The 26,513-nt window shown below is 54.2% G+C and overlaps 1 protein-coding gene and 1 pseudogene across 1 annotated transcript; both read left to right on the forward strand.

Moving 5' to 3' along the window:
• Positions 1-239: 239 nt before the first annotated feature.
• Positions 240-2,915, forward strand: LOC133898661 (bidirectional sugar transporter SWEET11-like; annotated as a pseudogene).
• Positions 2,916-5,307: 2,392 nt separating this feature from the next.
• Positions 5,308-24,599, forward strand: LOC133898662 (bidirectional sugar transporter SWEET11-like). The gene is given in 6 exon segments (XM_062339340.1): positions 5,308-5,359; positions 23,625-23,661; positions 23,774-23,808; positions 23,811-24,142; positions 24,253-24,372; positions 24,459-24,599. Coding segments are annotated over 6 exon segments (717 nt in total).
• The last annotated feature ends 1,914 nt before the right edge of the window (positions 24,600-26,513 follow it).

The raw sequence follows: 26,513 nt of genomic DNA on the forward strand, positions 1-26,513 counted from the left end.
AGCTATGTCAGAGAATACGAATCCCCCGAAACTACCTCACATTACCTGCCAGCAATCAGTTCCAGCCGTACTCTCCTGTACATACATACCGTTTTCTTCTAATTGGATGCATTTCGTGTTCATCTGTGAAGAATATATACTGAAAAATTCAGTGACAAGTACAGCGTTTGTTGCTGATCCTTCCTTTCAGAGGTGCTACAGTACATACAGTTGGTATTTTTCTCGTCCGCCGATCGCAAATGAACAGTCCAGATTTTAGTGGTACAACATCACTACAGTACCAATTCCACAGTATTACAGTATCTGCTACAGCGCTTTGCTACAGTAATAAGCTGTATTTCACTCATGATTTACTGTAACACCTCTGACTTTGCTGTGACAAAGTCAAAAAATGCGAATCCCCCCAAAACTACCTCACATTACCTACCAGCGATCAGTTCCAGCCGTACTCTCCTGTACATACATACCGTTTTCTTCTAATTGGATGTATTTCGTGTTTATCTGTGAAGAATATATACTGAAAAATTCACTGACAAGTACAGCGTTTGTTGCTGATCCTTCCTTTCAGAGGTGCTACAGTACATGCAGTTGGTATTTTTCTCGTCCGCCCGATCGCAAATGAACAGTCCGGATTTTAGTGGTGCAGCACGCTACAGTACCAATTCTACAGTATTCGCAGCAGTAGATGCTACATCGCTTTTGCTACAGTAATAAACTGTATTTCACTCCTCGTACGCTCACGATTTACTGTAGCACCTCTGACTTTGCTAAATTTTAAAGTCAGAGGATGCGAATCCCCTAAAACTACCTCACATTACCTACCAGCAATCAGTTCCAGCCGTACTCTCCTGTACATACATACCGTTTTCTTCTAATTGGATACATTTCGTGTTCATCTGTGAAAAATATATACTGAAAAATTCACTGACAAGTACACCGTTTGTTGCTGATCCTTCCTTTCAGAGGTGCTACAGTACATGCAGTTGGTATTTTTCTCGTCCGCCCGATCGCAAATGAACAGTCGGATTTTAGTGGTGCAGCATCGCTACAGTACCAATCTACAATGTTCGCAACAGTAGATGCTACATCGCTTTTGCTACAGTAATAAACTGTATTTCGCTCCTCGTACGCTCACGATTTACTGTAGCACCTCTGACTTTGTCAAATAGCAAAGTCAGAGGATGCGAATCCCCTAAAACTACCTCACTTTACCTACCAGCAATCAGTTCCAGCCGTACTCTCCTGTACATACATACCGTTTTCTTCTAATTGAATACATTTCGTGTTCATCTGTGAAAAATATATACTGAAAATTTCACTGACAAGTACAACGTTTGTTGCTGATCCTTCCTTTCTGCAGGAAACATCATATCCTTCCTGGTGTTCCTCGCACCAGTGTAAATTTTCTCTTCACTATCCCTATCGATCGTTTCAGCTGACTTCATTTACATGTGAACTTATTTGACTGCTGACCGATGGAGGCACGCATGCGTGTACGGTGGTGCAGGACGACGTTCCTGCAGGTGTACCGCATGAAGTCGACAGGTTCAGCTCCGTGCCGTACGTGGTGGCGCTCTTCAGCTCGGTGCTCTGGATCTTCTACGCGCTCGTCAAGACCAACTCCAGGCCGCTGCTCACCATCAACGCCTTCGGCTCCGGCGTCGCCCAGCCCTACCGGGTCTAGTTCCTCGGCAGCGTCTGCCTCGCCTTCTCCATGGCCGTCTTCGTGGCGCCTCTCAGCATCATCGTAAGCTTATATACATCATCTATCATTTCAGCCGACCTTGTGATAAGAATTGTTTTGGCTAACCAACTGGAACGATCCATGGATGTGCAGTTCAAGGTGATCAAGACGAAGAGCGTGGAGTTCATGCCCATCAGCCTGTCCTTCTGCCTCACCCTGAGCTCCGTTGCCTGGTTCTGCTACGGACTCTTCACCAAGGACCCCTACGTCATGGTATGTACCAACCATTACCTTGCCCACATGCATGACACGACTTTGATCTAACCATGCATTGATGAATGCATCCATTGTTCCGCAGTACCCGATCGAACGTACGTTGGCTTCTTCTTCTGGTACCGCAAGCCCAGGAACGTGAAGCCGCATGCGCCATTGACCAGAGCTTCCCTAGTGGACGGCTCCTCTCTTTTCAAACCATTGGGAAGATGTACTGGGTAACTAGGCACCACACTTTTCGGTCTCGAAGTACACGATGGGGGTGAACGTAGGTGCATCATAAAGGTTAGTGAAAGTGACTACATTAGTAACACTTTCAGGGATTTAAATTTCGTTTTATATTTTTTCATTAACCGGCAGAAAGACTAAAATTTGTGAAATTTTACCACAATTCTAGTTATTTTTCGTCTCCTGCTATGTGGGTTCCACGTATCAGTTAAAGAAAATTTCAGAATAGATATTTCGTTTCCCTCCGAAATTCCTAAAATTTACGAAATTTCGCTAAATTTTCGGTGAAATTTTAATCCCTGAACAACTTCATCTAATATATCTAGGTGATATTAACTCTGATTACTTGACTCGTGCGTAGGACTTGTAAACGATGTAAGTCACCTAGTAAGGCCTCAGGAAATTTTCCCGACTCCTGCGAGAAAATTAAATTGTAACCTGTAAACTCCGGCTCTCGAAAAGTGGCGTGGCCTTAGCTATTTGTGGGTGAAACTAGAACATTAGTAGCATTTTTTTCATTTTATCTTACAAAATTTAACCATATTTAGTTAAAAAAGCGGAGAAGAAAGTTCACCCGAGCCCACCCGTTTATATCTTTGATAGTTTCACACAAATAAAGTAGGAGCTGCCTAACAGTACTTAGTTTTACAGCACTTCTGAAATAAGGTCAAACTAGGTGTTAATCTAGAATCTCTAAATCTACTGGCTTTTTCATTTTTAGACAAGATAGGATAACAGCTTTGCATCTTTTGGCCAACTTGAATGGGTGTAAATTTATGCATATGTCTTCTGAATATATGGAGGTTGATATTGGCATGATGAGAACTAACCACCCTATCTTGCCTAATTTTGAAATGGAGATAAACAACCTGATGAACCATCTTGACACAAGCAAACATCAAATTTTACACCCTTTTTCTGCAATTGGACGTTGTAATATTGCGATGGGCAAGAAAACTTCAAGAAACAAGAAGAGGACAACAAGTCACTACTACAGAACAGGTCATAAGTAACGTCCTATTAGTGTCAGTTGTGCAAAAACCGCGACTGAAAATGTATCAATGCTGGTTCTTAATCTCCCGCGCGCGAAAAATGAGTGAGCCGCTAAGAACTAACACTGAAAAGGACTATCAGTGCCGGTTCGTGGCTGGAACCAACACTAATACTTTAGTGTCGGTTCCAGCTATGAACCGACGCTGATAAGACACATCAGTGCCGGGTCAAGCCCCCAACCGGCACTAATCTGTCCGGACCCGAAATTCACCTCCAATACAATTTTGGCTCATCGGCTCAGTCCTCACGTCTAGCCTTATCTCTTTGCTCTCACGTCCGGCTCAGACGCTCAGTCCTCACGTTCGCATCCTTATCTCTTCCACACCACAAACCTAATCGACCCCCTCCTCTCTCCCTCTCTCTCTCCCTCTCTCTTTCAAACTAGATATGTGAGCTCCCGCCATGCTCCTCCTCCTCCACTTGCCGCGCCACTTCTGCGAGCTCTCGGGGATGCCTTTTGGGAACAACTACCCGGAGTACCCCACCAAGCGTCAGTTCGTCGACTACCTCGAGGCCTATGCTGCGCTCTCCGGCGTTGAGCCCCGGTTCAACAAGGTCGTCACGTCCGTGCGTTACGACGCCGCAGCGGGGCTATGACGGGTGCACGTCGAGGATGTCATCTCGGGGGAGGCCACCGAGTACATTGATCGGTGGCTCGTCTGCGTGCTTGGTTTTGTTAAGTGAGGGATGGGGAAGAGGGCTTAGCCAGAGGAGCGGGCGCGACAGCCAGTAGAGCGCGGCCAAACAGTGGTGGCAACGGCAGGAGCGGTAGCTGAGCTGGTTCTTTCGAGCCGGTTCATTTATTTTTTTGGGCTCGTGAACCTTTTTCAGTGTCGATTGAAGGTATGAACTAGTACTGAATAGAACTTTCAGTGCTGGTTTCAGATCTGGCACTGATAGTCACTGACTATCAGTGCCGGTTGAAAAAACGACAATGAAACCGTTTTTCAACCAGCACTCTTATACCTTTTTTTCCAGTAGTGAGGTACTGTTCATCTACACGCTTATCACACAATAATGCAATAAAAATGGCATCTAAATTCATTTCAAAGAAAATATCACCTCTGCAAGAGTTTGTAGAAGAAAAGGGTGGTTTAATTCCTCTTTGCTTTGACTTACAAGCAACGGAAATTGCTTGAAAAACAGTGAGTTGTCCTTGGATTCATTGATGAAGAATACTGAGAAAACAGTGAGTTGTCCTTGCATTCGTACCTGAATACTCAGCCTGATTTCATCTAGGCCAGCGGATTGTACTTGTACACGACGAGCACGTGTTCTTCATTCTTCAGGTGGCTCCTTGTGTGCGTGGCAAGAGTCTTCATGCCTTCTTCAACTCCATTTTTGATAAACATGATAGTTCGGTTCTACATTTTGTTACATTAAGCACTACATATTTCACCACAGTTCTACATGTTTCTACAAATAAACCGCACAAATAAAGCCGCGATAACCCTTTCTACTTCTGAGGCAAGTGAAAATAAAACCAACACTTAACTCATTTTCACATGTTTGAAATGCAAGGAATGCTAATTGGGTGGAGTGTCCTCTAACCTTTCACACGCATAACCACATCTAATCTTAGTGGAGAGGGACAAATGTATAGCTAGCATGCACAAATTATTTCTCACCAATGTAAAAGAAATATCGACCACAAAGAAAGTGCAGACTAGATACACCCTTTGTATGACCATGATCTGCTGGTGCATGCATGCACACCGCAATGTGCAGTGGTTGATGAATCATGCGGCTGGGATCGAGTGTGTACCGAACCGTTGAGCACCCAGCACCAGCCCCAGCCCCAAAGGGGTAGGGCTCCGGCTATATATGCCAGCGCCCATCCCCAGGGCCAAACCACACATGCAGTTGTAGTAGCAGCAGACGCACCTTGTATAGCTCCTCTTGTGGCTCAGGGAGTCAGAGAGGGAAGTAGGAAAGGGGTCTTGGCTTTCTTCTCTCTGACGAAGAGAAGATCAGCAGAGATCTCTTGAGCTCTAGCTAGCCCGTCTAGTTAGTCTCTCTCTCCTCTTCCTCTCCTTTCCACTGACACTTTCGTCAACTAACTATCAGCGATGGCGTTCTTGTCGATGGCTCACCCGGCGATCACCCTCTCCGGAATTGCAGGTAATATAAAGATTCATGCATGCCGTCCGGCCATGATCGGCGATCATGCATGCAAGTGCACAACTCTAATCCATGCATCGATATGATCCTGCTCGTGCATGTGGCTTTTTTCTTCCTAGTTATATACTTTCTCGTGGAATTTTCACTTCACCTTTTGTGCATGGTTCTTCTTCTAATATCGTACATTCTGTACGTCCTTCTAGATTGCACCAACAAGACGACGTACGAGATTTCCATTTTACCTTTTCATCCTTCTTTTGTTGCTTATTCTTTCTTTTCGTTTGTCCCATTGCACTGTACACACACCTTTATGTGTTCTAGCTAGGCATGCATGCATGCAGCTCACACATGACAACAGACAGTTTTGTTGATTCATCAACAGCTTTCATCTTTTGTTGTTATACTACTCCGTCTTCTTTAACTTTCTGTCCCCATTGATCTACTTTTTTCTTGTTTAGCAGTGATCACTGCACAGGTCACACACATTCTGTCTCTAGCTAGATCGAACACAAATGCATGCATGCATCGCCTAGCCACTATTCAACTGAAGAAATGCATGCAGCTCACACATGACAACAGACAGTTTTGTTGATTCATCAACAGCTTTCATCTTTTGTTGTTATACTACTCCGTCTTCTTTAACTTTCTGTCCCCATTGATCTACTTTTTTCTTGTTTAGCAGTGATCACTGCACAGGTCACACACATTCTGTCTCTAGCTAGATCGAACACAAATGCATGCATGCATCGCCTAGCCACTATTCAACTGAAGAATGGTAGGAGTGCAATTACTCATGGATTAAAATTGCCAACAACTCACCATGCACTCTCTCAGAATCAGTACTATATCTGCTCGATCTCCTTCTTGAAATGGCGATTGGTTGAGCAGTGAAGAAGGCTTGTGCCTGCAAACTTTGCCATGAATGTTGCACCAGCAAATAGATGAAATCACAATAAAATACATCCCACCCAAAACTACCTCGCATTACCTACCAATTAGTTCCAGCCATACTCTCCTGTACATACATACCGTTTTCTTCTAACTGGACACATTTCGATCGTGTGCATCTGTGAAGAACATATACTGAAAAAATGTCACTAACAAGTGGTCACTATCTTAAAACGGGTTATTCCGTCTCTGCAAAAGTATTTATGATATCGACATTGTTACAAACGGTTTCAGAACCGTCTGCAATATACTTACACACTTACAAAGTTTCTAGATAACCCTCTGTACGTAGTAAAATTCATAGACGGTATTTGTTTAAACGCGTCTATAAGTAATAAGAGCCACATACGATAATTGGTTAAACCCGTTTGTGTTGATTGTCACAGACAGATTTTTATATAAAAAAAAACAGTCTGTGTCTCCTTTTCCCCTATCAGCAAATCTGCTCAGCCGAGAAGCAAATTTTCTTATAGGGGGAAAGGATCATACAGATATACACTTTATGATTCACAAATTAAACATATTGACATATTATTCAGAACATCGATCACACATTGTTCAGAAAATAAAACACATGCATTTACATATCATAAAGGTTAAAAATATCACACATTGTTGAGAACACATAAATCTAGCTAGCTATACATCATTCACTACGTAAGAAACTAGCAAAAGAGGCACCACATTAGTGACGGCTGCTCAACACGCGTCACTAATGTTCTATTAGTGACGGATCCAATAAGGACGCGTCACTAATACGCCTTCTGATCGGGACCCATCACTAATGAGTGATCATGGATGGTAACATGATCAGTCATTGATCATAATAGTGATGGGTCAAGTTGTGACCTGTCACTAATGTCTAGATCATCAGTGACAGGTCATCCTAGACCAGTCATTAGTGACGGGTCAAGTTGTAACCCGTCACTGATGATAAGGTCATCAGTGACGGGTCGTCCTAAGCTAGTCATTAGCGACATGTCAAGTTGTAACCAGTCTCTAATGATTAGATTATCAGTGACGGGTCATCATAGACCAGTCATTAGTGACGGGTCACAAACTTGACTTGTCACTAGTTGTCGGTGTATTTAGAACCAGGGGTCCCTAAGTCCCGAGGCCAGACCGGCCTTCCACCACATATCACCACCCTGCAAGATAGGTAGAAACAGAGCCCCCGAAGGTTCGCGCAAGCTCGTTCAAAGACTCGAAGGGCCCCGTCGTCAGGGTGTCATCCAGTCAAGGGCCCGATGCCGCATTTAATAGGCGCGCGTGGCCTGATATTCTGACATCCTGACATTCTCGGCTGCCCACGCCCCAGTGTCAGACCCTGCCATGCAATGGCAGGGGGGCGTGGGTCCATTAAATGCACGGGTCCCGTCCCGTTTTCGCCTGCGCGCCTCGGGATAACGTCGCCAGAATCGAAGCGCTCGGCCTGCCACCCTGCCCCGGCAGGAGAACAGGACAGGGTGGGCGCACCGGGCACCTCTGAGGCTGTCCGGTGGGCCCTTTTCAGAGCACCCCGACGCTTCCGCAGCGGCTGGTGGTCGAATGCACGCCGCCTTCCTCCACCGTCCCTGTCACTTCGCCAAAATGAAATGATTACGCCTTTCTCCGTGGCACCTGGGCATTCGCGTCCCCTCTTTCCCATTCAGGATATGTCGAGGTCGGCGCATCTATAAAAGGAAAGGATGGAGGACACCGAGAGAAAAAAAAAAGGAGAAGAGGAGAGTCAGTCGAAGAACAAGAAAACAACAGCCCCCGATCGCAAGACGATCAAGAGACCAGCTAGCTAGAACATAAGAGCCTCCAGCTCTTTGTAAACAGCTCTCCTTGGAGAACCAGATATATCCTTGAAGGATCCCCTTCAAGGATAGATATAACACTCATACAGGAGTAGGGTGTTACGCCCCCGCGCGGCCCGAACCTGTTAAAAACCCGGTGTACCCGCAAGCCAGCGCATTTACTTCCGTTCCCGCTTTTTTCCCGTACAAGCTTTTCTAGGATCATCCCCCCGGCCGAATCTCTAAAGAGGGGTCTCTCGGGATCCCTGCGACAGGAGTTCACTCTCCGACAGCTGGCGCGCCAGGTAGGGGGGAATATCCCTAGATTGTTTGTTTCCCTTTTTTTTCTCCACAGGAAAAGATGGCCGGTGGGCACCGTCTCCAGCGTTCCGGCTCCACTTCCAGTAACGGAACGCCGCCCCACGACCAAGAGGTTTTTCCCGCCCAAGGGGATCAGGGCGCTGGGCCCATCAGCGCCGCCGCTGCCGGCGTGCTCTCCGACCCCCAGCAGATGGTCGGGGCCCCGGCCGCTAGGTCCGCCTCTGGATCCCGTCGAGCGCCGCCCCGGCGCAGGCTAGCTTTTAGTGAGGCCAGCCCAGGGAGCGCCTTGCTTGCAGCGCAAGCCCTCCTCAGGCACCCTCCCATTCGGGCCACGCCAAACACTCCGGAAGGCCGGTGGATGCAAGATATCGCCGCTTTGGTCGGCACCGCTCGTCGCCAGGTGCAGGTCGAGAGCCCTCGCGCCACTTTTCAGCGCGGTGCCGCCAGAGTCGGCTCCTCAGCGGGCAACACCCGCACGGGCCGAGGGGCCTCCAGGCGGAGCGCCATCCCCCAGGACGTATCCGAGGCCCGGGACCTCCGTTTGCGTCTCGACGAGCGAAGGGGCCACGAGGATGCCCGGGTCACTCTCGAGCGCCAGCGGGAGACACGGCAGGGGGTTGGGGCAGAGGACCAAGCTTCCTCTCTCCCGGTCCACGACCACCGGGGATCCCCGGCTCGCCGTTCCTCTCCACCAAGAACCCCCGCTCGTGCTGCGGGGTACGGCACCGGTTGCCGTGCCTTTACCACCGAGCTCCGTCGGGTGAGGTGGCCTTCCAAGTTCCGCCCCGAGCTGCCGGAGAAGTACGACGGGTCCATCGACCCCGTCGAGTTCCTCCAGATCTACACGACGGCCGTCCAAGCGGCCGGAGGCAGCGAAAAGGTGATGGTAAATTATTTTCATGTTGCCTTGAGGGGTTCCGCCCGCTCCTGGCTTATGAACTTACCCCCGGGATCTATCAGCTCCTGGGACGACTTGTGCCACCAATTTGTGGCCAACTTTCAGGGTACGTTCGCACGTCCCGGGCTGGAGTGCGACCTCCACGCCGTCCAACAGCAGGAAGGGGAGACGCTGCGTCGATTCATACAGCGTTTCAGCCAGGTTCGCAACACTATTCCGCGAGTGGCCCCCCATGCTGTTATTGTTGCTTTTCGGCAGGGCGTACGTGATGAGCGGATGCTCGAGAAGCTAGGTACGCACGAGATCGAGACCCCTGCGGAACTTTTCGCACTGGCCGATAAGTGCGCCAAAGCTGCGGAGGCCAGGGCATGGCATGCTCCTCGCCCCGCTTCCGATCGACCAAGTTCTTCCCGCTCTGATAAGCGGGAAAAGAAAAAGAGGAGGAAGCGCGAGGCTGCTCCCGTTGAGCTAGCCCAAATCCCCGCTCACGGGGAGCCACAAGAGCCCGATCGCCGGCAAGAGCGTCGGCCGGATGCCGATCGGCGCCCCGTCAGGGCCCCTGCTCGGGCTCCTTCTCGGGCCTCTGCGCCCGCGAGGGCCCCAGCGCCGGCTAGGGCGTCAGCTCCAGCAAGAGCCCCGGCCCCTGGCCGGGCTCCTATTCCAGCGAGGGTCCCCGCTCCTGCGGGGCCCGAGCCAGGTAAATGGTGTCCCATACACCTGACCAGATGGCACGACCTCACAGAGTGTCGTACGGTCAAGGGACTCGTGGAGCAGCGCCAGAGGGAGCGCGACGAGTCTCGCGGGGGAGGCAATACCGAGGTCATTCCCAACAATGCCGAGCTCGGCTTCCAGGAGCCCGAGCATGCGGTTGCCTTCATCGACGGAGGCGCCTACACACCCTGCTCGCGCCGTGGCATCAAGGTCTTGCGGCGCGAAGTATGCTCGGCAACCCCGAGCGAGGAGGCCGCAAGACCCCTGAGGTGGTCGGATGCTCCGATCACGTTCAGCATGGCCGACCACCCCGTCAGTACTGCAGCTGTGGGGCGGCTACCTCTGGTCGTATCTCCCACTGTCTGCAATGTCAAAGTCGGCAGAGTGCTGATCGACGGTGGTGCCGGCCTCAACCTCCTTTCCAAAGAGGCTTTTGAGAAGCTGCAAGTACCCTCCCGACGCCTAAAGCCGTCGCTCCCCTTCTGTGGAGTAACGCCCGGACACTCCCTGCCCCTCGGGCAGGTTGAGTTGCCTGTCACGTTCGGGAGCCGGGACAACTTTCGTACGGAGTGCGTCCTCTTCGATGTCGCGGAGCTCCCTCTCCCCTACAACGCCATCCTCGGGCGTCCGGCGCTCGCCAAGTTCATGATGGCCGTGCATTATGCATACCTTACGGTTAAGATGCCCGGCCCCGCAGGCTCTATCTCCGTGATCGCTGACTCCGGTGGCGCTGTCTCCTGCGCCGAACAAACCTACATGGCCCTAGTCTCAGCGCAAGCCGAGGCTGATGGCTCTTCAGGGGGCCCGGGACCCTCTTCATCTAGACCCCGACTCGCCGCCGACACGACTGTTCCAACGAAGGAGGTCAAGGTGGGCGAAGATGCTACCCAGGTTGTCCGTATCGGCAGCGACCTGGGCAGCAAATAGGAAAGCGCGCTCGTCGCCTTCCTCCGGGCTAACGTAGACGTGTTTGCCTGGCAACCGTCTGATATGCCCGGGATCCCTAGGGAGGTGATCGAGCATCACTTGGCCGTGCGTCCGGACGCCCGCCCAGTGAAGCAGAAGGTCCGGCGGCAGGCGCCAGAACGCCAGGAGTTTATCCGCGAGCAAGTCCGCAAGCTCCTCGACGCCGGATTTATCCGAGAAGTTCTCCACCCCGACTGGCTAGCAAATCCAGTCATCGTCCCGAAGGCCAACGGCAAGCTTCGCATGTGCGTGGACTACACCGACCTTAACAAGGCTTGTCCTAAAGATCCTTTCCCCTTACCTCGCATCGATCAAATCATAGATTCAACTGCGGGATGTGATCTTTTATGCTTCCTAGATGCAAATTCTGGGTATCACCAGATTCGCATGGCCGTAGGGGACGAGGAAAAAACTGCTTTTACTACCCCGGTGGGGACTTATTGCTACATGTCAATGCCTTTCGGCCTGCGCAACGCTGGATCATCCTTCCAGCGCGCCATTCGTATCACACTTAACTCGCAGGTTGGCCGCAACGTCGAGGCTTACATCGACGATCTCGTGGTCAAAACCCGAGACCGCGCCACCCTGCTCGAGGACCTTGCCGAGACTTTCAACAGTCTCCGCTCTACCCGCCTCAAGCTCAACCCGGAGAAATGTGTCTTCGGGGTCCCGGCGGGCAAGCTCCTTGGTTTCTTGGTCTCTGGCCGAGGAATCGAGGTCAATCCGGAGAAGATCCGGGCCATCGAGCAAATGCGACCCCCGGTTCGACTCAAGGAGGTCCAGCGCCTCGCCGGCTGCATGGCCGCCCTCGGGCGCTTCATCTCTAAGCTCGGGGAGCGGGGGCTCCCCCTCTTCAAGCTTCTGAAGAAATCCGGTCGTTTCGACTGGACGCCGGAGGCCGAGCAGGCCTTCCGCGACTTAAAGAAATACCTTACCTCGCCACCCGTTTTGGTGGCTCCTTCTCAAGGTGAGCCCCTGCTGCTTTACGTTTCGGCCACTCCTCAGGTTGTGAGCGTAGTATTGGTGGTGGAGCGAGACGAGTGTTCAGGGCCGGGTGCTGGGTCCCAGCTCCCAGAGGCCCCCGATCACTCACCTGTCCTCGTGGCTCCCCCGGAGCGAGGGGTCGAGCCCGAGCACACTGCTCTTCCTAGCCAAGGAATCGAGCTCGAATGCCCGGCCAACCCCGACCATACCGCCGACCCTGGGAGCTGTAGCAGCCCCCCGGGTGGGGCCACCGTCCGGACCCGCCGGGCACAGCGTCCGGTGTACTTCGTCAGCGAGGTCCTCCGGGAAGCTAAGACAAGGTATCCTCAGGCTCAGAAGCTGCTCTATGCCGTGCTCGTCGCCTCCCGGAAGCTGCGCCACTACTTCCAGGCGCACAAAATCTTAGTGGTTACCACTTATCCACTGGGACCCATTCTCCGGAACCGGGAGGGCACCGGGCGCGTTGTCAAATGGGCAGTAGAGCTGGCGGAGTTCGATCTACACTTCGTTAGTCGCCAGGCAATTAAAAGCCAGGCGCTCTCCGACTTCTTGGCAGAATGGACGCCCGTCCCCTGCGTCGACCCAGAAGAGTTTTCTGCCTATCCCGGGCGCGACGCGCCCGGGTACTGGGTCATGCACTTCGACGGCTCCCTCTCGCTGAAAGGCGCAGGGGCCAGAGTGGTTCTCACCTCCCCAACGGGTGAAGAGCTCCGGTACGTCGTACAGTTGCATTTCCGCGCATCCAACAACATGGCGGAGTATGAAGGTCTCATCGCCGGCCTCCGGGCTGCGGTGGGGCTCGGGATTCGTCGCCTCCTGGTCAAGGGGGACTCCCAGCTGGTCGTCAACCAGGTCTCCAAGGAGTACCAGTGCACGGATCCTCAAATGGCGGCGTACGTGGCCGCAGTCAGGAAGCTCGAGAAACGCTTCGATGGCCTCGAATTACGGCATATCCCTCGCCGCGACAACGCTCCGGCCGACGAGCTCTCTCGCCTGGCCTCATCACGTGCGCACGTCCCTGCCGGAGTCTTTGAAGAAAGACTCGCACGGCCTTCCGTCCTGCCTGCCGAACAGGATGAAGGGGAAACCTCGAACTCAATTCAGGGGACCCCGGCGGTGCCCTCAGTGGGAAACCCCGTCAGGGCGCCGCCATCCGGCGAGTGCGCTGTGCTCACCGAATGTTCTCAAGATGCCTCGTGGATGTCTGACATCCGAGGGTACTTGAAAGAAAGGTTCCTACCCGAGGATGAGGCGACTGCCGAAAGGGTTGCTCGGCAGTCCAAACGCTATGCCATGGTAGACGGGGATCTCTACCGACGTAGCGCAGGAGGTGTCCTCCTAAAATGCATCTCTCGGGCAGAAGGCGGCGATCTTCTCGCTGAGATCCACGAGGGCGAGTGCGGTGGCCATTCATCGTTCCGCACGCTGGTCGGGAAAGCCTTCCGGCAAGGTTTCTACTGGCCCACAGCTCTCCAGGATGCTTCCGAGCTGGTTCGGCGCTGCAGGGCATGCCAGTTCCATGCAAAGCAGATTCACCAGCCAGCTCAGGCTCTCCATACCATTCCCCTGTCATGGCCTTTTGCGGTCTGGGGTTTGGACATTTTGGGTCCATTCCCCCGAGCGGTCGGGGGCTATGCATACCTATATGTCGCTATCGACAAATTCACCAAGTGGCCGGAGGCAGTCCCAGTCATCAAGATAACCAAAAGCACGGCGCTCCAGTTTGTCCGCGGTATCACTAGCCGTTTTGGTGTCCCCAATCGGATCATCACCGACAACGGCACCCAGTTCACTAGTGCCTTGTTCGGGGACTATTGCGAGGATCTTGGCATCAAACTTTGCTTCGCTTCCGTCGCTCATCCTCGGAGTAACGGGCAGGTCGAGCGTGCCAACGCAGAGATACTAAAGGGCCTCAAGACCCGGACCTATGACGTGCTCGCTAAGCACGGGAAGGGATGGGTGGATGAGCTGCCAGCCGTGCTATGGGCCAACCGGACTACGCCAAGCCGCGCTACCGGGGAAACTCCTTTCTTCCTCGTCTACGGCGCCGAGGCGGTCCTCCCCTCCGAGCTTACTCTAGGCTCCCCTCGAGTGCACGCATACTCTGAGGGCGAGCAGGAGCATCAAAGGCGCGACGACGTAGACTACCTGGAAGAGCGCCGGCGGCGTTCTGCTGTCCGGGCGGCTCGGTACCAGCAGAGTCTGCGTCGTTATCATCTGCGTCACGTCCGGGCCCGGTCTCTCGAGGTGGGGGACCTAGTTCTCCGGCGCATCCAGTCGCGCGAAGGAATGAATAAGTTGTCCCCTGTGTGGGAAGGTCCTTTCACCGTAATTGCAGTCCCCCGGGCAGGTTCTTTCAGGTTGGCGACGGAGGAAGGGCAGCCACTCCCGAATCCGTGGAACATCGAGCATCTTCGATGCTTCTACCCGTAGACGGTCAAGCTCGCGGTTCAGGTTGATAAGGCCGGGGGCTTCTCCCCGCCCGAGCAGTCTGGAGGCTTCGCCCCGTGTGGTAAATTACTGTCACGCAACCTTGTAAATATCGTACATTCAGTATTTTAATAAGCAATCACTATGTCAAATTATATCTCTGGATTTCCTATGTTTAATCTGTCTGGTGAGGTGCTCGGTTGTGCGAGAAAAAGTTCGCTCTCTCATTTTTTCCCGTTGACAAGAGAATCCCAATCGGTATACATGCGAGCAGTCGCCGCTGACTTACGTCCGACATGGTAGGCTGTGGTGTTCGGTGTCGTGACGGGCTCCCGGGCACTAACCGAGTTTCGGGGCGCTCTGAGTAATCCCATCACTCGAGCTGCTCGAGTAGGCCGGAGCTCAGGCCCTCGGAGCGGGCTGTCGGTGCTCGGTCTGGCCTGTCATACCCGGGCGCCACCGAACCATAGGACCTCTAGGTTATGCCTCTGTCCGCCTTTGTCTGCCGGTTCGGGTATTCGAGAGGTCTCGGGTCGAAAAAACGAGAGCAGTCTATGGCAAGTACCGCACTAACAGAGCGCACCAGACAAAGAAATTCTATATTCTCTCTCTTAAGTCACAGGTCGGCAATCACAAGCAGTTCGGCCGCGAGGGCTTCAATGCCCCGGTCTCTGGTCGGCCCCAAGGGTCTTCGGGTGGTCCTACCGCCTAGGCTTGGGTGGTCGAGATCACCCGACCCTAGGAGCCTCGTATGACTCTGGGCGCTCGGGCGCTCCGTTGAAAGGATCAAGTCCCCGGGCCCCCGAGCTCGGAATCAACCCCTTCTGGGTCGGCTGGCCGGAAGGCCGACGGCTGTCCGGTGAGTGGTTATGTTCAGACAAGTCTGCTTTCAGTAAATTTATGTTCCCGAGTCATTCTCGGGGGCTCTTGCGCTTTAATCTGCTCGGTGAGGTGGTCTCTTGGCACGCAAAAACCCTGCCGCGTGTCGGCTTTTTTCCAGAACGACAGAGCGGCTCGTAGAAAGGAGTACCGTGTGTGCGGTAACGTCTGACCGAAGCCCTTCGTGGTGGTCGTGGTGTTCGGTCCGCTCTTAAGGACCCCGAGCACTACCGGGTCCTCAGGTGCCCTGGGTAATCCTATCACTCGAGCTGCTCGAGTAGTCCGGAGCTCAGGCCTTGGGGGCAGGCTGTCAGTGCTCGGTCCGGCCCTTTTTGAGCCCGGGCACCACCGGACCGCGAGGAATCTTGGTCACATTCTCGCTCACACGCGTCTCCCTTCTACCGGCTGAGTGGTCGCAAAGTGAAAAGGTGTCCGCTGGGCACGGCGTGTTCCGGGCAGGGCCGTTCCATCTCCCGAGCAAGGGAGTCTGTGTCTTTGTTTCTTAAACTAGGCAGTACGGACTCGCGAGAGCTTGAAGGCTGGCTGCGCCAACGCCAGCAACCAGAACAACTTCATTTCTCGGGGATGGGAAGGTCGGGAGCGGCCCGACTGAGTACTCCTCGGGACTTCCAGGCGGAGCGCCAGAGGAAACATCAAGCATACAGAGAAATTGGAGTTGCGAGCCCAAGGAAAAGCTGCCATTATATTCACAAGACATAGACAAAGCATTTTTCTAAGGGTTCACTCCTAATATTCACTCCTGCATCTACAACAAAAGAAAAAAGGGCGCCGAAGGCCTAGTCAGCGGCAGAGGCGTCGGCTGAGTCCTCTGAGTCGTCCCCGGGGGCTGGCGGTGGCGGCACCTCTCGCCTGAAGCCGGCCGCCACCGCAGAGGCGGTACTCCTAACCGCTGCTCGGGCGACCTCCTCCTCAGCCTCGACCACTCCCTCCCGCGCCGGCTCCAATGGGAAGTCCGGGTCCCTGCTTCGGTAGCAGGCCAGGACATGCTCGGCCACGGCTTGGGCCAAGCCACGTCCCTCCCGGGCGGCAAGTTCCTGAACTGCCCAGGGCAGGGTCTCGAGGCGCTCGCAGACCTGCTGCAGCTCCAACACTTGTCGTGCGGGGCCGTCGCCCTTCGTGTCGCCGACAAGCCGCCCAAGACCACCTTTCTCCATGGCCCGTCGCATCCGCCGGAGTATATCCTCCAGCATCTGCACGAGGTTGACCCGCGAAACAAAGGCTGCCTCGAGCTTCTCCCTGGCGGCCCGCAGCTGTGCCTCGAGTCCCTGGTCCTCGGCCGGACCGGAAGAACCGCCAGCTGCGGCGGGGACGGCATCCAGCTTCGCCTTAGCCACCACCTCGGACAGGGCTTGTTCACGGGCGGTCAGTTCCGCCTCGTGTTTCGCATTTTCTTCCGCCCTGGTAGCCGCGGTGGCCGCCGCGGCAGCGGCTTCGCCTTCCCGGCGACTCAGTTCGCCCTCTCGGCGATTCAGTTCGCCTTCCCGGCGACTCAGCTCATTCTCCCGTCGGGCCAGCACCTCCTCCTGCTGGACCACCGAATCCTCCCGGGCTCCGAGATCAGACGCTAATAGCTCGTTATCCACTTCCCGGATGGAGACGTCCTCTTCCCAGCGCTTGACTTCTCCTCTGATCTTCTGGAGGTCGTCTTCCCAGCGCTGGAGGTCGGCGCGCGTCGTCTCGACCGCGCCCTCTCGGCGGGCCAGCTCGGCCTGCCGCTCCTCTGCAAGCCGTTCCCGGGCCGTGACTGCCGCCTCCCTCACCTGCGCCTGCCCCATCCTGGCAAGGGCCTCGGCAGCCTGCTGCCTCGACGCCTCAGCCAGGCGGGCGGCGTCTTCTCGTTCCCGCGCGGCCTCTGCCCGCGCGGTCCTCAGGCCTTCTCGTTCCCGCGCGGCTTCCGCACGGATGTCCTCCAGGAGCTTCTGCTCCCGCGCGGCTGCCGCACGGGCCTCCTCTCGGGCGCCCGCCAGCTGCGCCTTCTCCAGTACCAGGCGGGCGTGCTCGGCCTCGAGCTCCCCCTCCTTGGCCTCCACCGCCGCGCCCAACTGCCCGACTGCGGCTCGGACGCCTTCAATGGCGGCCAAGAGGGGATCGGCAGGCCGGCCAGGCACTGCGAGCGCCGGTGGGTCCCAGGCTTCTCCGCCGGATGCCTCCAGGGGGGCCGAGCTCTCCACAGGGCCCTGTGCCGCCATCCGCCCCGGGCTCTGCCTGCCCGGGGTAGGCTCCTCCGGAGCCAAGGCCTCGGACGGCAGCTGCGTTCCCGCATCAGCCGCCTTGCCCACCGGCCCCGGCGAGGCATCCGCCTCCACCGTTCTCCGCCCCGGGCTCTCCGCGCCCGGGGTAGGCTCCGCCGGCGCCCTTCCGGTAGTCGCCGCCACCGCCTCTCTCCCTATGGCCGCCACGTCGATTGGCGCCTCCACGTCGATTGGCGCCTCCGCCGTTCCTACACTGACCTCCGCTGGCGCAGCGGGCAGGTTCGGCTCTGGCCTTGGCGCCTGCTCCCTCTCCGTCGCCGCAACGCCTGCGGCCGGCCTACGGGAGACAAGTAAGAGTTGTCAAAACTTAGTTCGGGCCGAAAGGACCCATGGAAAAGCAAGAAAAATGACTCACCGATACCGCCATTTGGCCGCTGGGAGCCTAATGTCCGGGTCCGGTGCCGTCGGTCCGGACCCCTCCCGCCGCCTCTTCCGCTGAGGGCTCGGCTGGGCCACTGCGCGGGCCTCGGGTGCCGCCGCACGAGTCTCGGTCTCCGCCGCGCAGGTCGCAGGCGTCGGCGCGGGCCCCATCCGCACCAGGCGCGGCTCCAGCACCGGAAACGCCGCCGCTGCCGTCGGCGACGGCGGAGACTCCGGCAGCAGGATCAAGGCCCGGGGTCGTTTTCCCCGGTCTCCCGACGTCAACTCTTCAGCAGCTTCAGGGGCGCCCTCTTCTCTGGCGCGGCGGCTACTGCTTGTGGCGGCCCCGTCGCCAGCCTGCGCCGAGCTGCCAACGACCTCCTCACCCAGGAGTTCTTCCAGCCCGGGGAGTTCAGAGGCCTCGGGACTCCGGCTTCTTGGCCGGTCCACGGGCCCTTGGGCGTCAAACTCCGGCAGCCGCCTCATGATAGCCACCCGGTCGGGATGGGCGCAGAGCGCCATCTCCGGCCACGGGAGCTCCGCCCGGCTCATGTCCTCCGACCCGGTGATCACTCGGGTCATCCCTCGCAGCTCCGCCTGCCCCAGATCCCAACTCGCGCCGATCTGGGTCCTAGTGATGTCCTCCGGCCCGGTATAGAACCAGCTTGGTCGGGCCCGCTCCCGCAAGGGCGCCAGTCGTCGACGCAGGAAGTCCACGACCACCATAACGGAGGTCAGCCCGGACTCGCGCAGCTCCAAGATGCGCTCCAGCACCGGCTTTAGCCTCGCATCTTCTGGCGGCGGCGCCTCCCACGTCGATCGCCGAGGTTCCGCCGCCTTCTCTGGCAACTCGAGCCGCTCGTGGGGGTCGATGTCGACGAAGAACCAGTCCCGTCGCCATTCCTCCCACTTGCTGCGCACCACCTGGGGAATATAATGGTCCCCCAGGCCTTCCCGGAGCCGAAGGTTGCAGCACCCCGCGACGTCCGCCGTGGAGTGCCCCCTCTTCTTCCCCACCGGCCGAAGGACGAAGAAGTGGCGAAGCAGCGTCGCCGACGGCATCACCCCCACGAACATTTCGCAGAGATGTGCGAAGACCGCCAACGCCACGACGGAATTGGGGCTTAGGTGCGCCATTTGGATGCCGTACGTCTCCAGCACTTGCAGGAAGAAGGCGGAGAACGGCGGCACTAGCCCCGCCGCCACGAAGGAGGTGAAGAGGACGGTTCGTCCAGGAACGGTCGTCGTCGGCGTCAGAGTCGCCGGCCTCACCACCACAGCACCCTCCTGACCTTCCGGCACCAGCAGCTTCTTGATTTTATCCGCCGCCTCCTCATTCCTCAGGCGTGATTCCGGCAAGATGCTGTCCGGAGTCCTATCCCGGCGTCCTCCTCCAACCCTCGTCATCTCAGCGGAGTGGAAGGCGTTTTTTGGTGGTGAAGAGAGAGAAAAGGAAGAACGCTCCGGTCGCCTGGGAATTTCCTAGGGGCTTCGAAGCGCAAAGGAAGCAGGAGCACGGGTGCGAGAGAGCGTGAAAAAGGGGAACGGACCGATCCATTCCCCCTTTTATATCTCAAAATTCAAAAACTGCCGCCCCGGACGGTTCGCTCGGCGAAGCGTCGCCTCGGTCGACGCAACTGTCAGGCGAATCTCCCGCCGATCGCGCGATGTCAGCGGTTGCCAGGCGTATTTTCCTCGATCTGCGCGGCGACCGCGCGGGCCGCCCGTATGATTATCGTGCCCCTCGGAAGTTGTATGGACACGCGACCACTCATTTTCCCGTTGGGGCATACTTGAGGTCTAAAATCCGCAGGGGCCACCTCTCGAAAGCTTGCCACATGGCATCCGGCCAGCCTTGGCCTCGGTCGCGACGAAGGGCCCATTCGCAGTCTCCGTCCCATCGACTGCCAGCGGGCCCGGGGGCTACTGTCGGTGTATTTAGAACCAGGGGTCCCTAAGTCCCGAGGCCAGACCGGCCGTCCACCACATATCACCACCCTGCAAGATAGGTAGAAACAGAGTGCTCGGGAGAGAGTGCTCGGGGCTGCACGTGGCAGCCCCCGAGGACTCGGTGCCCCGAAGGTCCCGCTGAAGTGCTCGGGAGAGAGTGCTCGGGGCTGCACGTGGCAGCCCCCGAGGACTCGGTGCCCCGAAGGTCCCGCTGAAGTGCTCGGGAGAGAGTGCTCGGGGCTGCACGTGGCAGCCCCCGAGGACTCGGTGCCCCGAAGGTCCCGCTGAAGTGCTCGGGAGAGAGTGCTCGGGGCTGCACGTGGCAGCCCCCGAGGACTCGGTGCCCCGAAGGTCCCGCTGAAGTGCTCGGGAGAGAGTGCTCGGGGCTGCACGTGGCAGCCCCCGAGGACTCGGTGCCCCGAAGGTCCCGCTGAAGTGCTCGGGAGAGAGTGCTCGGGGCTGCACGTGGCAGCCCCCGAGGACTCGGTGCCCCGAAGGTCCCGCTGAAGTGCTCGGGAGAGAGTGCTCGGGGCTGCACGTGGCAGCCCCCGAGGACTCGGTGCCCCGAAGGTCCCGCTGAAGTGCTCGGGAGAGAGTGCTCGGGGCTGCACGTGGCAGCCCCCGAGGACTCGGTCCCCCGAAGGTTCGCGCAAGCTCGTTCAAAGACTCGAAGGGCCCCGTCGTCAGGGTGTCATCCAGTCAAGGGCCCGATGCCGCATTTAATAGGCGCGCGTGGCCTGACATTCTGACATCCTGACATTCTCGGCTGCCCACGCCCCAGTGTCAGACCCTGCCATGCAATGGCAGGGGGGCGTGGGTCCATTAAATGCACGGGTCCCGTCCCGTTTTCGCCTGCGCGCCTCGGGATAACGTCGCCAGAATCGAAGCGCTCGGCCTGCCACCCTGCCCCGGCAGGAGAACAGGACAGGGTGGGCGCACCGGGCACCTCTGAGGCTGTCCGGTGGGCCCTTTTCAGAGCACCCCGACGCTTCCGCAGCGGCTGGTGGTCGAATGCACGCCGCCTTCCTCCACCGCCCCTGTCACTTCGCCAAAATGAAATGATTACGCCTTTCTCCGTGGCACCTGGGCATTCGCGTCCCCTCTTTCCCATTCAGGATATGTCGAGGTCGGCGCATCTATAAAAGGAAAGGATGGAGGACACCGAGAGAAAAAAAAAAGGAGAAGAGGAGAGTCAGTCGAAGAACAAGAAAACAACAGCCCCCGATCGCAAGACGATCAAGAGACCAGCTAGCTAGAACATAAGAGCCTCCAGCTCTTTGTAAACAGCTCTCCTTGGAGAACCAGATATATCCTTGAAGGATCCCCTTCAAGGATAGATATAACACTCATACAGGAGTAGGGTGTTACGCCCCCGCGCGGCCCGAACCTGTTAAAAACCCGGTGTACCCGCAAGCCAGCGCATTTACTTCCGTTCCCGCTTTTTTCCCGTACAAGCTTTTCTAGGATCATCCCCCCGGCCGAATCTCTAAAGAGGGGTCTCTCGGGATCCCTGCGACAGGAGTTCACTCTCCGACACTAGTGATCCACTCACCAGTGATGGGTTATCATATGCCAGTCATTAGTGATAAGTCAACTTGCAATCCGTCACTAATGACCAACTCCAGTCACTAATGACGGTATTCACAAATATTTTTTTTATTTTTCTCTTATTTTTTTCTCACCTCAGCAGCACTAGAATAAGAAATATTGCATATTTTCACTCAAGTTTGATGTAAGGTGTGGTGGCTATGGGCACAAACACACATTCTGAAAACAATGTAAAAACTTCAGGGGGTGAGAACTTAATCTTCCAGTCTGAATTTGGCCATAAAAAATTTGTTGAAACCGACATAGTCAGTCAGCAACGGATGTAACTTTTTCTATAGATAACCGTAGAGTCAAAAAATATCAAAATCGGAGTCCATATGCAAAAGTTATGCTCGTTTTACCGAATACATTCCCGGTCACCTATCAAATTATAATCCGCGACAAAATTTGGCAAAATTAGTCATTAGTGATGGGTCATGCTTATGATGCATCACTAATGACCTTTGGCGAAGAAGGCTAATAGGATAAAAGATCCGGTTTCTATCACAACTATATGATAGTAGAGGTGGTAAGGTGGCTACACGAGCGAGGAGGAGCTCGTGGGTTCCATGGGAATGGAACCCAAACTTGAAAACAATGTGAAAAAGGCGTGGATTGTGAGGCATATTGGATGGGCCTGCGTTAGGATGGCTCAGGTGAAAAATTGTTTTTTTTATATTTTTTTCGTGTCTAAAAATACAAAAAATATTCATGAGTCATTAGTGATGGGTCAAGATTAACCCGTTATTAATGTTCAGTCAATAGTGATGGGTCACGGTTACGACCCGTCACTAATAACTGAATATTAGTGATGGGTCACGGTTATGACCCATCACTAATGATCTATCATCAGTGACGTGATAACATTGACGGGTACGAAACCCATTACTAATGATGGTTATCACCTATTACTAATGACTTTTTTCACGTAGTGATTATTGGTCGATCGACTCCGTATTCCAAAATGATGAAATAATTGATATCATGATGACACCATTTTTCAAAAAGACGAAAAATAATCGACAAACTTGGGTCAATCGACACCGTCTTTCAAAAAGATGAGATGATAGACATTATATCAGCCTCATGCATTTTAGCACAATGTCAACCCAAGAATCATCTTCAATTAGCAGATCGCAGTCATCCGGATCTGGCTGCACCTTGACAATCTCACGTATCAGCTAGAACCAGACTGCATTGCTACCAAACTGACAGCCATGATTCAACAAGAAACGTGCATTCAAACATGTCTTACAGTTAACGAAAATATCTCCATTCTGATGAACAGTAATAGAGAAATTTCCATCCGATAGAACCGAATAGAGAATGCGGTTCACAGCATACTCAGGGTCGACGGAGGGAGCTTTCACAGCAACGAAGAAGACGAATTCCACTAAGCCGAAAGTCAACACCAAGCATCCACGTCATCAAAGCCGCTATAGGGACAACCCCATCCTGCCACCTCCTAATTGCCGTGAATTGCGTCATTGCAAATCTATGATGAAAACAAGGTTGTGCCATCAGTTGCATAGATTGAAGCAATAAAAACCCTGGTGCATTGAAATGAACCACATGGTACTCACCTCGATGCAGTGAAAGGGATTTGCCCTCCGATGAGATCTAGCTTCTCCAACGTGAATGGCGAGTGAGGACGCATAACACTCCTCGCTTCTCAATACGGTGGAACATTTGGATATGGCGAGTGAGAAAGAAGAACACTCCTCATTGCTTTATATTGAGGAGAGATGACAGGTTATGTGTATGAAGCTAAAAGAGCCTTTGGAGACTAGCGGTTTGTATGTATTGGAAGCCAAAAGAGCCGGAGAGACAAGCGATTAAATTTGAAAACGTTCGCAGGTCTTTAAATATAGATGTGTGTTTATAAAATTTATCTAGTTCTACCGACTAGATACAGACGGATTTGACAAGAAACCGTATTACAAAGACGGATTTTTCTAAAAGCCGTCTGTGTCTACATATAAAAATAAACAGATTTATAAAAATCGTCTGTGAGTTTATTCACACCTAGACATCTAGTTTGTTACAGACAAATCTGTCTTAGCAATTATCTGAAAATATTTAGTCTGTAAAAACTCTTAAAAATCATATGTGACTTACTATCGGCTTTCAATGATTTTGTTGTAATGGTTGTTTGTTGCTGATCTTCCTTTCTGCAGGAAACATCATATCCTTCCTGGTGTTCCTCGCACCAGTGTAAGCTTTCTCTTCACTATCCCCATCGATCGTTTCAGCTGACTTCATTTACATGTGAACTTATTTGACTGCTGACCGATGGACGTATGCATGCGTGTGTACGGTGGTGCAGAACGACGTTCCTGCAGCTGCACCGCATGAAGTCGACAGGTTCAGCTCCGTGCCGTACGTGGTGGCGCTCTTCAGCTCGGTGCTCTGGATCTTCTACGCGCTCGTCAAGACCAACTCCAGGCCGCTGCTCACCATCAACGCCTTTGGCTGCGGCGTCGAGGCCGCCTACATCGCCTTCTACCTCGTCTACGCGCCCCGGAGGGCCAGGGTCAGGACCATCGCCTACTTCCTGCTGATGGACGTGGCGGCCTTCGCGCTCATCGTGCTCGTCACACTCAAAGTCGTCGCCCAGCCCCACCGGGTCAAGTTCCTCGGAAGCGTCTGCCTCGCCTTCTCCATGGCCGTCTTCGTGGCGCCTCTCAGCATCATCGTAAGCATTCAATTATATATATAGTTCATGCATCATCTATCATTTCAGCCGACCTTGTGATGATAAAATTTGTTTTGGCTAATCAACTGGAACGATACATGGATGTGCAGTTCAAGGTGATCAAGACGAAGAGCGTGGAGTTCATGCCCATCAGCCTGTCCTTCTGCCTCACCCTGAGCGCCGTCGCCTGGTTCTGCTATGGACTCTTCACCAAGGACCCCTACGTCATGGTATGTACCAATCATTAACTTGAGCTTCAAGACATGCATGGCACGGCACGACTGTGATCTAACCATGCATGCATGTTGTTCTGCAGTACCCGAACGTCGGCGGCTTCTTCTTCAGCTGCATCCAGATGGGGCTCTACTTCTGGTACCGCAAGCCCAGGAACGTGAACGCCGTGCTGCCGACGACGACCGACGTCGCCGCCCCAGCCGCGCAAGGGGGAGCTAGCTGATCGAGCTGCCCGCCCACGCCATCGTCGCCGCTGTGCTACCATGGACGATGGACAAGTCTGTTGAGAATAAACACCATATGATCAATTACCAAGTGGTGTCTATTGGGAATGGGTGCATTTCCAATAGATGTGTCTTTTCATCATATCTATTCAGCATGTATAAATATGTAAACACCCATTAAATAAAGACAAGCTATCATTCTCTATGTCTTGAATGTCTCTCTACTGTTCATTACATTCATTTACAATACGTTATCAGCACCATAGTTTCTACCCTGAGCGGAACAGGAGCACAGAAGGCCGATTTATCTACAACAAGCAAGAACAGAGGCACGAAGGCCTCAATCTCCCAGAGACACGAAGGTCTCGATCATCCAGACACGCCGTGCTCTGCTCCACTAATCGGCCAGACTCGCATATGGAAGAAAAAAAGAAAACGAACATCACACGATCGGCGACTACACCGTCATCATCCACACCGTACTGGACATCGTCTCCATCATCTACACTGCGCTAAGAAGCCAAAGGACGAACGTACTCACGACCGGCTTCCATCGGAGGACACCGTTCTCCATACCCTGCCTTTGTCAAATCGTTGGTAAGCACAAGGCATCGACATACGGTGAGCATAATCATGGAGTCCTTCAATTTGGCAGACAACCATCATGCAATTGGAGAAGTGCTTACCACAATGATGGATCTGTGGCGAGAGGCGCTGCCACTAATGGCGCATAAGCCCGACGGCCCCCTTCCAAGATGGCGCTCGGTGCAGGATGCTCGGCGGCGACTCCATCTCTCTATGGTGGCGACTGGGGCACAACCGCACCACGCGACTTCAACAAATTACACAAGGTGGTGGTCCTTGGCGGTGCATCCGGCTCAAATCACAGGTGTCCATCGGCGACCTTTTTCACCAAAAGTCGCAACTGCCCTCAGCAGCACCCGGTGGCGTTGCAACCACCCTCAGGCGACGCCTTCATCCGCATGTCCTCTCCATGGCCGGAGGTCTCCTCACCGGCCGGCCTCCAGGTTTTGACAGCGCCTGACGCCCTCCTCCACCAATCGGCGGCCTCAAGCGGCAGCACTCCACACGACGCGGTGACACGCCCATTTCGATGCTGCACGCCAACGGCCCCTGTCACAGAGAACGCGGTTACTCCACGCAAGATCCGGCGATCCACGGTTGGCAACCACACCTCCTCCAGCGTCGGCCTTCAGCCGGCGCCTAGCCCCATCCCGCGGTAGTCACCAGGCCACGGTTGCGTCTCAACCCAGCGGATGGGGCGCTCCAAGCGGCGGCCTGACCCAAAGATAGTTGTCATGATCCGGCCGCTCCCCTCCCATGGCTTGCCTGCCCAATCCGGTGGCCCTTCTGCAGGCAGCGGTGGGACCGCCCAAAGCGGCGGCAGAGCCGCGCCCAAAGCGGCTGCAGAGGCATAGTGGGGGTCCAACCCTAATCGCATACTGCTTCCTCCTTTATATAGAGTGGGGAGGGGGAACCCAAATGGGCCTACCGAAAGGCCTCATGGGCTGTAGCCCAGGTTTTTCTCAGTCCCCCACCGAAGCCTTGGCTATTTTGCAAAGCCCCTTGGGTTCTTAATAAATGGCAAAAATAGTCCAACTAAATAGTACTATATGTCAGTACTATTTCTATCTAGGCCCTCAATATTTTCAGTAATTGCACATTATGTTATTTACTGATGTAAAATTTAACATTCCAGTCCCTATTTTCTGAAAAATATGTAATGTTTAATGTGTTTGCTTTATGCAATCCCTATAACATACAGTTGAATTAACGACCGTGTTAATTTTGCAATTGAGAATTTTCTTGCAGAATTACATATTAATTCACTTTAATTAAGTCCAAAGAGCTTTTATGCCCAATAGTGCTTAATTCAAGCAGAATTAATATGC

This window comes from Phragmites australis, chromosome 18, assembly GCF_958298935.1.
Source record: "Phragmites australis chromosome 18, lpPhrAust1.1, whole genome shotgun sequence".
Taxonomy (NCBI): Eukaryota; Viridiplantae; Streptophyta; class Magnoliopsida; order Poales; family Poaceae; genus Phragmites; species Phragmites australis.